This window comes from Peromyscus californicus, unplaced genomic scaffold (genome assembly GCF_007827085.1).
Source record: "Peromyscus californicus insignis strain IS unplaced genomic scaffold, ASM782708v3 Scaffold_20__1_contigs__length_68692818, whole genome shotgun sequence".
Lineage (NCBI taxonomy): Eukaryota > Metazoa > Chordata > Mammalia > Rodentia > Cricetidae > Peromyscus > Peromyscus californicus.
This window is the reverse complement of record NW_026294503.1, coordinates 68,157,215-68,168,930: the sequence shown is the minus strand read 5'-3', so window position 1 is coordinate 68,168,930 and position 11,716 is coordinate 68,157,215. Positions and strand designations below refer to the sequence as shown.

The 11,716-nt window shown below is 50.8% G+C and overlaps 1 protein-coding gene across 1 annotated transcript; it reads left to right on the top strand.

The window, feature by feature from the left end:
• Positions 1–2,692: 2,692 nt before the first annotated feature.
• Positions 2,693–5,328, top strand: Gpr84 (G protein-coupled receptor 84). Its single transcript, XM_052747562.1, has 2 exons — positions 2,693–3,364; positions 3,938–5,328. The coding sequence occupies exon 2, from the start codon at positions 3,946–3,948 to the stop codon at positions 5,134–5,136; it is 1,191 nt and encodes a 396-aa protein (XP_052603522.1). The 5' UTR covers positions 2,693–3,364; positions 3,938–3,945; the 3' UTR covers positions 5,137–5,328.
• The last annotated feature ends 6,388 nt before the right edge of the window (positions 5,329–11,716 follow it).

Below are 11,716 nucleotides of genomic sequence, written 5' to 3'. Positions count from 1 at the left end.
GAAAAGGAGTCTTCTGTTCCCTTAGCGTTTCTCACAATTCTAGGGAGAGGGGTCTAAACCCAGACAAAGGAAAGAACCCAGGCTTTTGTGTCTATAATGGGGACCCACACCAACAAAACAGAGAAAGCAGGGATAGGCCTCATATACTGACTCAGGATCCATCTTTGTCCTGCATGAACCTCAGTTTTCGACCAGCAAGCAGACTTGAGTTTTGAGGATTCTTCGAGACCTTGTTTATCTAAGACCATCGAGGTTGTGCCCTCTACAGATCTACAATACTCTCTCATGAGGCCCCAAGTGGCCTGTGTCTTGGGGCGCTGGGTAACTCTTCAACCGCAGAATCAAGCCCAAACACATAAGAATTGAGTGACACACCTCTCTACCCCATCCCCTCATGCCATGCCATCCAGCTCTACTGGGTAGTGGGCAAGAAAACCAAAAACACCAGACTCAAACCCAGAGTCTGCACTGGTCCCCTGAATGGTTGTCTTTCTCACTTCTCTCCCCACTTCCCAGTCTTGCAGAAGACAGGAGGGAGGGTAGGATGTTGATTGAAAGAGGAAGGGGAGGTGTGTTTATCAACTGAAGTGGGGCCCCAGCCTAGCAAATAGGTTTTTTACTTTGGAGCTCAAAAAAGACAGAGACTAGGACTGGGGAGATGGTTCCATGTTTAAGAGCACTGGCTGCTCTTCCAGAGGACCTGTGTTCAATTCCCAGCACCCACATGTCAAGTGAGTAACTCCAGTTCCAGGATAGCTAAAGCCCTCTTCTGGCCTCCCTGGGCAACAGGCATGCACATGGTGCACAGACATACATGCAGACAAAACACCCATTCATATAAATAAATATATTAAAGAGAGATGAGAGGTTCTGAAGGATGAGGGCAAAGGCAACCCTTTAGAGGAAGGAATGGAGGAATGAGGGACTTGGTGAGTAAGGGGCTGACTACCAACTCTAAGGACTTTAGTCCTTGATCCTTAGGACCCAGCTCCCTCAAGTTGTCCATTGTACTGTGACATGTACATTCCTCTCTCCCCTGCCACACACACACACAAGTAACAAACAAATAAATAAATATAAAAAGAAAAATGTAAATAGGCTGAGTCTGATGTGGGGAAGATGGCAGAGGGACTAGATGAAATGAGTTGGAGAGGCTGGGAAACTGACATGCCCCAAACTTGATGTTTCAAAATGGAATATATTATTCACTCCTCTCTCTACGCTTGTTCCTCCTGCCATGTTCCTTATCCTTCCTTTCGGTGCTAGGAACTGAACTCTAGGTATTCTACCCATTGAGCCACACCCTAGATCTTCTGTCTCATTAATTAGCAGCCCCACCAACCCACCACAAAACACGGAGTCATCATTTGTTTGTTTTTTTTTTTTTTTTTTTTTTGGTTTTTCGAGACAGGGTTTCTCTGTGTAGCTTTGCGCCTTTCCTGGAACTCACTTGGTAGTCGAGGCTGGCCTCGAACTCACAGAGATCCGCCTGGCTCTGCCTCCTGAGTGCTGGGATTAAAGGCGTGCGCCACCACCGCCCGGCCATTTGTTTGTTTTTGAAGCACAGTTTCAGTTTGTTCCCAGCCTGGCCTCAAAATGTCCGGAAGCCCACTGCTTCTGATTCCTAAGATCTGGGATTGCAAGCAGGAGTCAACAGCCTGGATCACTTAAGCATCTGTGGTTTTATTTTGTTTTGGTATGGCTTTATGAGACAGGGATTCTCTGTGTAGCCCGAGCTATCCTGAAACTCACTACATAGACCAGGCTATCCTCGAACTCAGAGATCCACCTGCCTCTGCCTCCTGAGTACTGTGCCTCAATTTATTTATCTATTTTAAGGAGGAGTCTCCTGTAGCCTGGGCTAGCCTCAAATTTACTTAGTAGTTGAGGATAACTTTGAACTTCTGCTCTTTCCACCTCCTGAGTGCTAGGATTAAAGGTGTGCACTACCATACTTGCATACTTGGTTCACACAATTCTGAGACTTGAACCCAGGACCTTATACATTCTGGGCAAGCATTCTACCACTGACTTATCTTTTTTTTTTTTTTTTTTTTTTTTTTTTTTTTTCATTTCTTTGTGTAACATTTCTGGCATCCTGGAACCCGCTCTGTAGACCAGGCTGGCCTTGAACCCATTGAGATCCACCTGCCCATGCCTCCCAATGCTGGGATTAAAGGTTTGCACCACCACCAGCCAGCCAAATTAACTTTTTGTTTGGAGATAAATTGTCATTCACTAAAATTACCAAGGCCTAGAACTCACTATGTAAGTCTGACACATCTTAAGAACTGTGATCCTCTTGAGTAACTGTGATTATCAGCCTGTACCACCAGTCCCTGCTCCCACCTTTATTTCCAGCTCTTGGGAGGCAGAGGCAAGTGGATCTCTGTGAGTTCAAAGCCAGCCTGATCTATATAATGAGCTCCAGGTCAGCCAGGGCTACATAATGAGACCCTGCCTCAAAAAAAGCTTTATTGCATTTATTTATGTGTATGTTTATAGATGCACATGTCACACAGAACTTGTATGGAAGTTGGAGAACAATTTGCAGGAATTGATTCTCTATTTCTATCATGTAAGTCCTAAAATACAACTCAGGCCATGGTAAGTGCCTTTACAGGCTGAACCATCTTGCCAGTTCCAAACCCTTATCTTTTGATCTGACTCCACTTCTCAGATGTACTGAAGTTTCATTTGGAACCCTCTGATGTAAATCATCTCTGAACTCTGAAGAGAAGAAAGGAACTGTTATTACAAAACAAGCCTAAGCTCTCTGGGTTTCAAGCCCAGTGGTTCTACCATTGCTTCTAGAACCTGGTCTTGGTTTCTGACCTCTTGAGAAATGGCCCAGTCAGGTGTGGTAACTCATGCTTATACTCACAGTACTCAAATAGCTGAGGCAGGGGAATTTCTGGAGTTCTAGGGTAGGCTGGGATAATGAGTCAGACCCTGTCTCAAACAAACAAAAACAGAAGTGGTCTGGAGGATCTGACACTGTCTCCCTGCTCAACATTTCTCAGCAATGACCTTAGAGAGGCCCTGCCTCGCAGAACGGAAGGAAACATCATTTGGGTTTCAGGAAGGATAAAGAAAAGAATGAGACAACTCTAGAGTAAGTTGCAGGGGAATTTCAAGAGAGAAGCTCGGACTTTAGTAGCCAAGATAAAATTAGTAGGACTGGCTGGAGGTGGGGAAGGAAGTGGCGAAGGTTGGGTAACTAGGGAGTTTCTTATTCTTTTGGTCTAACATGGTAGGAGACATTGTATATCCAGCTGGAAGGCTGACTGCCCCAAGGAAGGGCTGCTCTTCAGGTGAGCTAGACTTTGTTTACTGAAGAAAGTGTGAAAATTGGCAACCTCAGGTAAGCATATTGTGTGTACACTCTGTGTGTGTGTGTGTGTGTGTGTGTGTGTGTGTGTGTGTGTGCGTGTGTGTGTTACACAGTCTTACTTTCTTAGTCCTCTCATTTTCCAGGTAGTTACAACCAGAATATTTAAGGTGATGAGAATAGCGGTACAGGTCTGAGGCCAGAGAATCACTGTGAGTTAAGGCCAGTGTGAGCTACATAACAAAGAGGACAAAGGACTCCTGGCTGGTCTTCAAGAACTGGGAGGGAATTATGTTGGAGGCTGCCAGGTTCACGGGGAGCATCCCACACATATTGAAGGGGCCTGGGGTTTGGGGAAACACAGAATTAACGTTTCCGGAAGGGACATTTGATAAGAATTTAGAAAAGAAATCTAAGAATGTGGAAGGAAAGGACAGAGAGAGCCTAAGGAGAGAGCTGGGAACTTGGAGATGAAGTGGTGTGACGGTGGCTTTTCAGAGTCATGAATTGAAGTTCTAGGTGCAGAAGGGTGTGAGGGACACAGCTGTTGAAAGGAGGCAAGATGAAGAGCGAATTCTCATTCCATCTCCTCTCCTCTCCCTTCAGTCTCCATCATGTGGAACACCTCGGATGCCAACTTCTCCTGTTACCATGAGTCCGTGTTGAGCTATCGGTACTTTGCCGTTATCTGGGGCGTGGTAGTAGCTGTGACAGGCACCGTGGGCAATGTGCTCACCCTGCTGGCATTGGCCATCCGTCCTCAGCTCCGAACTCGCTTCAACCTGCTCATTGCCAACCTCACCCTGGCTGATCTACTCTACTGCACACTCCTGCAGCCTTTCTCCGTGGACACATACCTCCACCTCCATTGGCGCACAGGCGCCATCTTCTGCAGAATATTCGGGCTCCTCCTCTTTACTTCCAATTCTGTCTCCATTCTCACCCTCTGTCTCATTGCTCTAGGACGCTACCTCCTCATTGCCCACCCTAAGCTCTTTCCCCAGGTTTTCAGTGCCAAGGGGATCGTGCTGGCACTGGTGGGCAGTTGGATCGTGGGGGTGGCAAGCTTTGCCCCACTCTGGCACGTGTTTGTCCTGGTGCCAGTGGTCTGCACCTGCAGCTTTGATCGCATTCGAGGCCGGCCTTACACCACCATCCTCATGGGCATCTTCTTTGTGCTTGGGCTCAGCAGTGTGGGCGTCTTCTACTGCCTCATCCACCGCCAAGTGAAGCGTGCGGCTCGAGCGTTAGACCAATACCGGCTGCAGCGAGCCAGCATCCGCTCTCACCAGGTGGCTGGGACAGATGAGGCCATGCCTGGCCACTTCCAAGAGCTAGACAGCGGGCTTGCCTCAAGAGGACCCAGTGAGGGGATTTCATCTGAGCCAGTCAGTGCTGCGACTACTCAGACCCTGGAAGGTGACTCGTCAGAAGCGGGGGGCCAGGGCACCAGAAAGGCAGCCCAGCACATTGCAGAGACAGGCCTTTCTGGAGCGCATCACAGGCCCCAGGAAGCTGCAGGAGCGCGCAGAGCCCCGAATGCCCCTTCGGAGTTCGGGAAGGTGACGCGCATGTGCTTTGCAGTGTTCCTATGCTTCGCCCTCAGCTACATCCCCTTCCTGCTGCTCAACATTTTGGACGCCAGGGGCCGCGCTCCGCCGGTAGTGCACATGGTGGCTGCCAACCTCACCTGGCTCAACAGCTGCATCAACCCGGTGCTCTACGCAGCCATGAACCGCCAGTTCCGCCACGCATATGGCTTCATCCTGAAACGTGGGCCACAGAGTTTCCGTCGGTTCCATTAGAGCTGTCAGTTCACTCACCAGGGCAGGCCAGCATCAGGAGTGGCCCACAGAGGGCAGGCCCCGCCTTTCAGTCCTTGGACATTTTCACAGACGACCTCAGTGGTGTTGGGGTACACTGCTTTCCCATCCAGAAATCAATGTGTCAGCCCTGCGTTATGCAAGGTCAATTATTAATAAATGCATCTCACTCTGCGCATGTGTGTGTGTGTGTGTGTGTGTGTGTGTGTGTGTGTGTGTGTGTGTGTGGTGATGGTGGGGTGTTCCCTGGTCTCTTTCCACCTTAGTTTTCGCAACAGTGTTTCTCACTGAACCCGGAACTCAGAAATTTGGCTAGATTGGCTGGGCAGCAAGCTCCAGGTACCCTCCTGACATGGCCTCACCCGGTGCTGGGATTACAGACATGCACAGCCATGCACAACTCTTACATATGTGCAGGAGATCCAAACACCGGTCCCCATGTTTGCATAGTATTTCACTGACCAGCCCGTGTTTCTAGCCCACATTGCATGCTTTTAAGGCCCAGGAGTGGTTACCTGGGAAAGAAAGATCTAAGTCAGGAACTGGAACCTAGTATTTGAGGTTTTGGGGTGTGTTCGAGCAAGGTAGAGAGCAGCTATCCAGGGATAGACACAGCCTGTGACTGACAGGGTTCTAGGTTGCAGGACATGTATGGTACTTGGAGAGAATTAGCTTTCTCTCTCCCTTTTTATTTTTTCCTTTGAGATAGTTTTGCTATATAGCCCAAGCTGCCTTCAAACTTGAGACCGTCCTGCCCTAGTCACAGCCCGATTACAGGTGTGTGTCTTTTTCCTTAATAAAACAGGCCTTACCACTCACCACTGCTGCCAGGATACCCATCTAGGCCAGGAGGTTTATTTAACTCTACAGGTTATGCCCCTGAGATGAATCCTGTCCACTGTGCCCCCAAGCAAGAGGGCAGTCAAGGTGGAGACTGTGCTCTGGGAAAATGGAATCGAACTTAGCGGGTGGCAGCTGTACATGGGAAGTTCTCTTCCTCCGATCTTCCTGTCCAGGCCCAGGAAAGCCCGGCAGAAATGTTGGGAGGGCACACCCCTGCCTTCCCAAGCATCATCATTCTGTAACGATCGCCTGAAAGCATAATGTCCACCAGATGGCGCTGGTTCTCTGCGCTTCCTTTCTGACTTCCGGTTGAATATTGAAAGTGCCAGCAAGATCCCTGACCAAGGGTGGAGGCTCAGGATTTGCACCTACACGAGCATATACACACACACACACACACACACACACACACACACACACACACACACACACACAAAACAAGCTTGGAAAGGAAAATGAGGATGTTTTGGGGGTTTTGTTTTGGTTTAGTTTTTTGGGTTTGTTTTGTTTTTGTGTGAGTGTGTGTGTGTTTTTTTTTCAAGACAAACAAATATTACAGGCATGTAATCCTTGCTGAGACCATTGTTTTTTCTTTCTTTTGAAACAGGGTGTCACTATGTGGCTGAGGCTGGCCTGAATACCTGATCCTCCTGCCTCAGGCTCTGGAAGGTGGGAATTTCATGTGTGAGTCACTGTGCTTAGCTACTGGAGCCTCCATCCTTATCTAAGGTGGGACAGAGTAAGTAAGGTATTGGGTGAGCACCATGAGAGTACTGGGAATGGAATGTGAGTTGGGTTGACAAGATGCCCCTGCTGCATGTGGCCCCTTTCTATCCCCAAATGCCTGTTTTGAAACAAGAAAAAATTTAAGTATTGAAATAAGAATAGAAAGACACCCCACTCAGGAACTAATTCAGAGCCTGTGTTTCTAGGTGTTCTCCACAGCCAACAAACAAAAGTTGAGGCTATGGAGACAGGGCAAAGACAGCTGCCTGGGATTGTGGAGCTGAGACCTGACCAAGGACCTGAGTGACAAGCTCCATGAACTTGAGACCTCTAGGCCACTCTAGGCTTCAGGTTTCATGATCTGTAGAAAGCTGGAAATCGGGGGACACTCTTTGTGTAGTGCTAAACCATGCAAAGATATTTCATGTAAGCATAACATTCCCATGACGATCTATTATACTTTCTTACAAATGTGAAAGCAAACACCAACAGGTTAATTTGTTCAAAGTCAAAAGGCTATTAAGTGATAAACTGTGGTTTGAGGGCAAAGTCTAACCAGAGCTGTTGCCAGCATTAAGGACTAACCACCACTGAACAGCTGCCTTGTGGAAGCTGGATCAGGTGACCAGGCGAACCCTAAAAGTCCTTCCTGCTCAGTCTTCCCAAGATTCTGAAGGTTGACAACTCTCTGAAGGCTTGTGAAAGGGTTCACTTTTCACATCCCTTGAAGGCAATTCAAAAGCTTCCTCAAAGTAGAAGGGAACAACGGTAGGTATTGCAAGTAGACATCAGAGTGACTTCCTAATCTTCAATTGCGGGGGTGAGGGGCTGGGAGACTCAGAGGACACAAAGTGTCCCAAGACCAAAGGACAGAAATTTAGCAAGGAAGTTGCCTTTTCACCCTTGGGGTGGGGTGGGGAGGCTCTGCACTCATCTCCGTTCTTAATTTCAATAAAGGCTGAGTTAGGAGAAAGGGAACGGGAAACGGCTTTCCTGGGGCTTTTCTCTTGGGGCGCACTGTTCGGATAAGAAGTCAGCGCCTGTATCCCCACTTCTGTCAACCTCCCGCGCGAGCCCGCGCGCTGTCGTGGCCTCTCTTTGTCCCTCTCCATCTGGGCGTCTCTCGGGCGACTGCAGTCTCACTCCCGCCCGCCCGTCCCCGCCTCGCGCCTCTCCACGGCCCCGCCCGCCAGCTCTCGCTCGCGCGCACACACTCTCTCACTTTCGCTGTCACTCGCAGGCAGATTTATGGTCAGCCCAGAGACTTTCATTGGCTGAGCGCTGACAGGACTTGATTTAACGCCGCCTCTCATTGGCTATCCTTGACAGGCCGATTTACGAGTCGCGTTGCTATTGGCCCAGCGGTCTCGGCCCTGATTTACAGCTTGGTGGGCGCGAAGGCGGGGGGGGGGGGGGCGGGCGCGGCTGGGAGCCAGGCCGCGCGCCCCTCCCCCGCATCCGCGCGTGCCCGCCGCGCCGCTGGAGGAGCAGGGCCGCCGAGCCGGGCAGGAGGCCGGCGGCGCGCAGCCCGTGGGAGCTCTGTCGCGTTTGTTGCTCGGGACCCCTCCCAGCCCACCCCACCCCAACCCCGCTTAGATTTACGAGCTCAGGCTCGGCCTTCAGGAATTAGGAATATTTATGCTTCTTTGAGAGTGAGGTTTGGAGGGTGATAAATAAGGGGCCGCTGGGGTGCGGTGAGGGCTCCTATTTCGGACACGGCCACTTTCCCAAGAACCCCACCAGCGGCTCCCTCTTATCTCCAAGCCAGAGGGAGCTCCGGGGCTGTGGGTGGTGGGCGTCTGATGCCAGTAAGAGAGAACGGTTCGATCCTTGAGAGCCCCCTCTGATGCCTGCAGAGTTTTACAGATAGGATGGAAGGCAGATCAGGGAGGAACTTTGTGAGCATCCTGTCGTTGTTGGAGACCCTGGAGGGCAGTTACAGCCTTTCTTCAGAGGACCAGGAGGAGTCTGCTGTTCCTGCGTCTCTAAGCTCAGTTGCTGAGAAATGAACTAGGGAGAGGCGCTAGCAATCAGGTTTCTCCGGGTTGACATCTCCTTCACAGAAGGGATTTGAAATCTCCCACCGAGCCCACAGCCTGGATCTTTGGGAAAGGAGGCTTAGGAATGTGGCGCCCAATGCATTTCCTAAGAGTCTCCATTCCCAACCTGCCCACCTCCACTGCTGGCTGAGAATTAAAAACACTCCTTGCCCTGGGCCTCCAGGAAATGGGGTGGGGGTGGGGGGCATCTGCCTAAGGATCCACATGCTTTCTCCAGTCCTCAGCCCCTGGCCAGCAGCGTCTTTGCTCTAGGCTTGGGGAGGTAGCAGACAAAGGATAGGGGCCATGACATAGGGAGGTCTACAGAGAACTGGGGAAGTCACCCTGCTCCCACCCATACCCTGGGTGACACTGGCCTCAGCAAGGATGGCCACAGCATACATATGCACAGGCACCAATTTGCTGCCCCCCCTCCCCCACCCCAGTGAGAGGAGGGAAAGAAAAGGGTCTAGACTGGCCCTTTAAGAGCCACTTAGGGTCAGAAAGCCTGGCCTGCAGAGAGAGGAAGGAGCTGATGTCAGAAGACGGATGGGCAGCAAGATGGGGATTGATGCTAATGGGGGAGTTAAAGCTAAGTACCCAGACACTCAGAGGGCAAAACTGCAGATCTGTCTTCCTTATGCTCACCTCCCCCCAACACCAAGGCTGTAAATCTGCCTCCTCAATCGAGGGAAGGGGGAGTAAGGAAAAAAGACAGGATCTCCTCTCCCTTTTCCTGCCCCCTCCCAATTCTTTTGTTTTCTCCCAATCCATTACCCTTCCCAGTAAAATTTCCAACTTCTAGCATTTCATCAGAAATTAGACAATGATTGCTCCTTGTAGAGGAGTCTGAGAGCAGACCCCAAGTTTTCCCTCATCAGCCCTGGATAGGAATGGGTTGCAGGTACTTCCACCTTGCCCTTGCTTGAAGTTTACTCTAGTGTCTGTCCTTCTTTGGAAACAGCAGGGTAAAGCAGAAAGCAGGGTGTTGTATTCCAGGGGCACCAAGATTTTGGAGGGGCCTCCAAGGGCAGCTAGCGGGAGACGTTCAGGATCCACCCACAGTAGAGACAGTCTGGTTTCTCGGAACCCCCTGGATCATACTAGCCTCTCCTCCAGCACATCCTGTCTGCTGACTAGACAATCTCAGGCCGACTGTGTTTGCTTCAAAGGCAGCTTTCCTTACCCTTTGAGTGCCATCTCAGGGAGGAAACCCAGGAGATGGAGCTGGTAACCCCTAACCAGTCCTGCTGCCTCATCTTCCAGTGGGACTGTGCCTCCTGCCTTTCAATACCCCCATTTCCCTTCCTGCTGGTGATCTGACCGGCCTGCCATGTGAGGACCCTCTGTATATTAGAAAGTAGTCCTCTGTACCACATCTGGCAGCCTCCTCCCTGATCTTTCTAACCGAAGAAACAACTGGAGGCCTGGTTCCTACTCAATATCCGTAGGAGAGTGACCCTGTGACATGAGTCTCATCTGTTTCCCTCTCAAATTTTCCTTTAGAGGCCAAAGATTGCCTCAGGGGCATCTTCTCTGTTTTCAGAGAAGATGAAGAGAGCAAGGCTGAGCAGGAGCCAGGAGAGCCCCGCTTTCCAGCTTCTTGTATCTCAGGGAGGTCAGCCCTTGCCTTCAGCCCTGCTCTCTGGCTGCTTCTCTACACTGGTAATAAATCCTGTCTTTGTCTCCCCTCTGACCCAGGCCCCAGGCAGGCTGAGGGTCAGAGTCTGGGGGAGGGGTTGCTGCAGAGGAGGGGGCAGACAAGAAGAGGGGGAGGAGAAGACCGACAGGAGCAGCTGGTGGGCAGCCATGGGGTGTGCTCTGAGGGGATGGGGCCTTCTGATTAGTCTGTGGATCCTGAACATTCCAGCAGGCTTGTATTCCAAGTGAGAAAGCCAGGGTTCCTGAGAAGATGTGGAAGTACCTTCAGAATGGTCCCTGGAGCATCAAGAATACTGGGACATGGTGAGGTGCCTCAAAGGAAGAGGCAACTAAAAGGATAATATTGTGGACGCCATCCTTTTCAGCACCTCAGGCCCCTACATACATGTGTCATATGCACATGTGCATATACATGATTTATGACCTGTCAGCATAAAGCAGCCCAGGAGAGCCAGCCTGCCCCCTCCTGCCCCACCCCCAGCCTTTTCTTGCTGTGTCCTTCCTATCTCCACCTCCATTCTTTTTCTCTGCTCTAGCCTGTGATGTTCTTTGTATAGGTTTTCACTCACTCCTCTCTGCCTCTGCCTTCACTGCTTCACTTTTCTTCTTCTGCCCTCCTCCCCTTCCCTTACTTCCTTGGACTCTCCATGTGTCCAGCCTCTGACACTCTCATCCTCCTGCCTCAGTTCCACCATGAACCCTGTTGCAACCCAGCAGAGACCTTTGGATGTCAGGTTACAAGGATGGATGGGAGGAAAACAGGTTTTACATGGGTCCCTGTTTAGTGGAATCCTGGTGGGTTCTGCTATGGCCAGGAAGTAGAGGACGGGGTGCCTAGGAGGTGAACAGAGAGAGAAGTGCCACGTTGAAAAGGACCTAGGGAGACCCAGGAAGACACCAAAGAAAGAAGGGCAAGGGCTTGGAGTTCCTGAGTGTTTGGGGTCTGACTGAAGGGGCGCCTGTGGGGTTAGATGAGACCCAGCCAGACATGTGAAACTTTGATATCCACGACACAGCCCCAGTCAATGTCTCTGGTCTACCTAGGAACTTCTCAGAGGCCCCGGACCTCTGTATCTAGTTCTGGAATGCTGGTCCCATTCTGTTAGCCTACTCCACTCCTGTCCTCCCTGTTGAGAATGACATCAGCTCTGGCTGCCACTGTCCTCAGTCCTGCTGCTGATTTCTCTCCCAGGGGTGCAGCAAGGGTGTCACCCTTCACCCACCCATTCCTTCTTCAGTCAGAGAGGGAGCCAGAGCTCCCCCAGCCCAGGGCCCCGAAGTGGGAGGAGGCT

What these genes read in the sequence shown, in the direction of transcription:
- Gpr84 (XM_052747562.1), top strand. Translation starts at nt 3,946, where the DNA reads ATGTGGAACACCTCGGATGCCAACTTCTCCTGTTACCATGAGTCCGTG.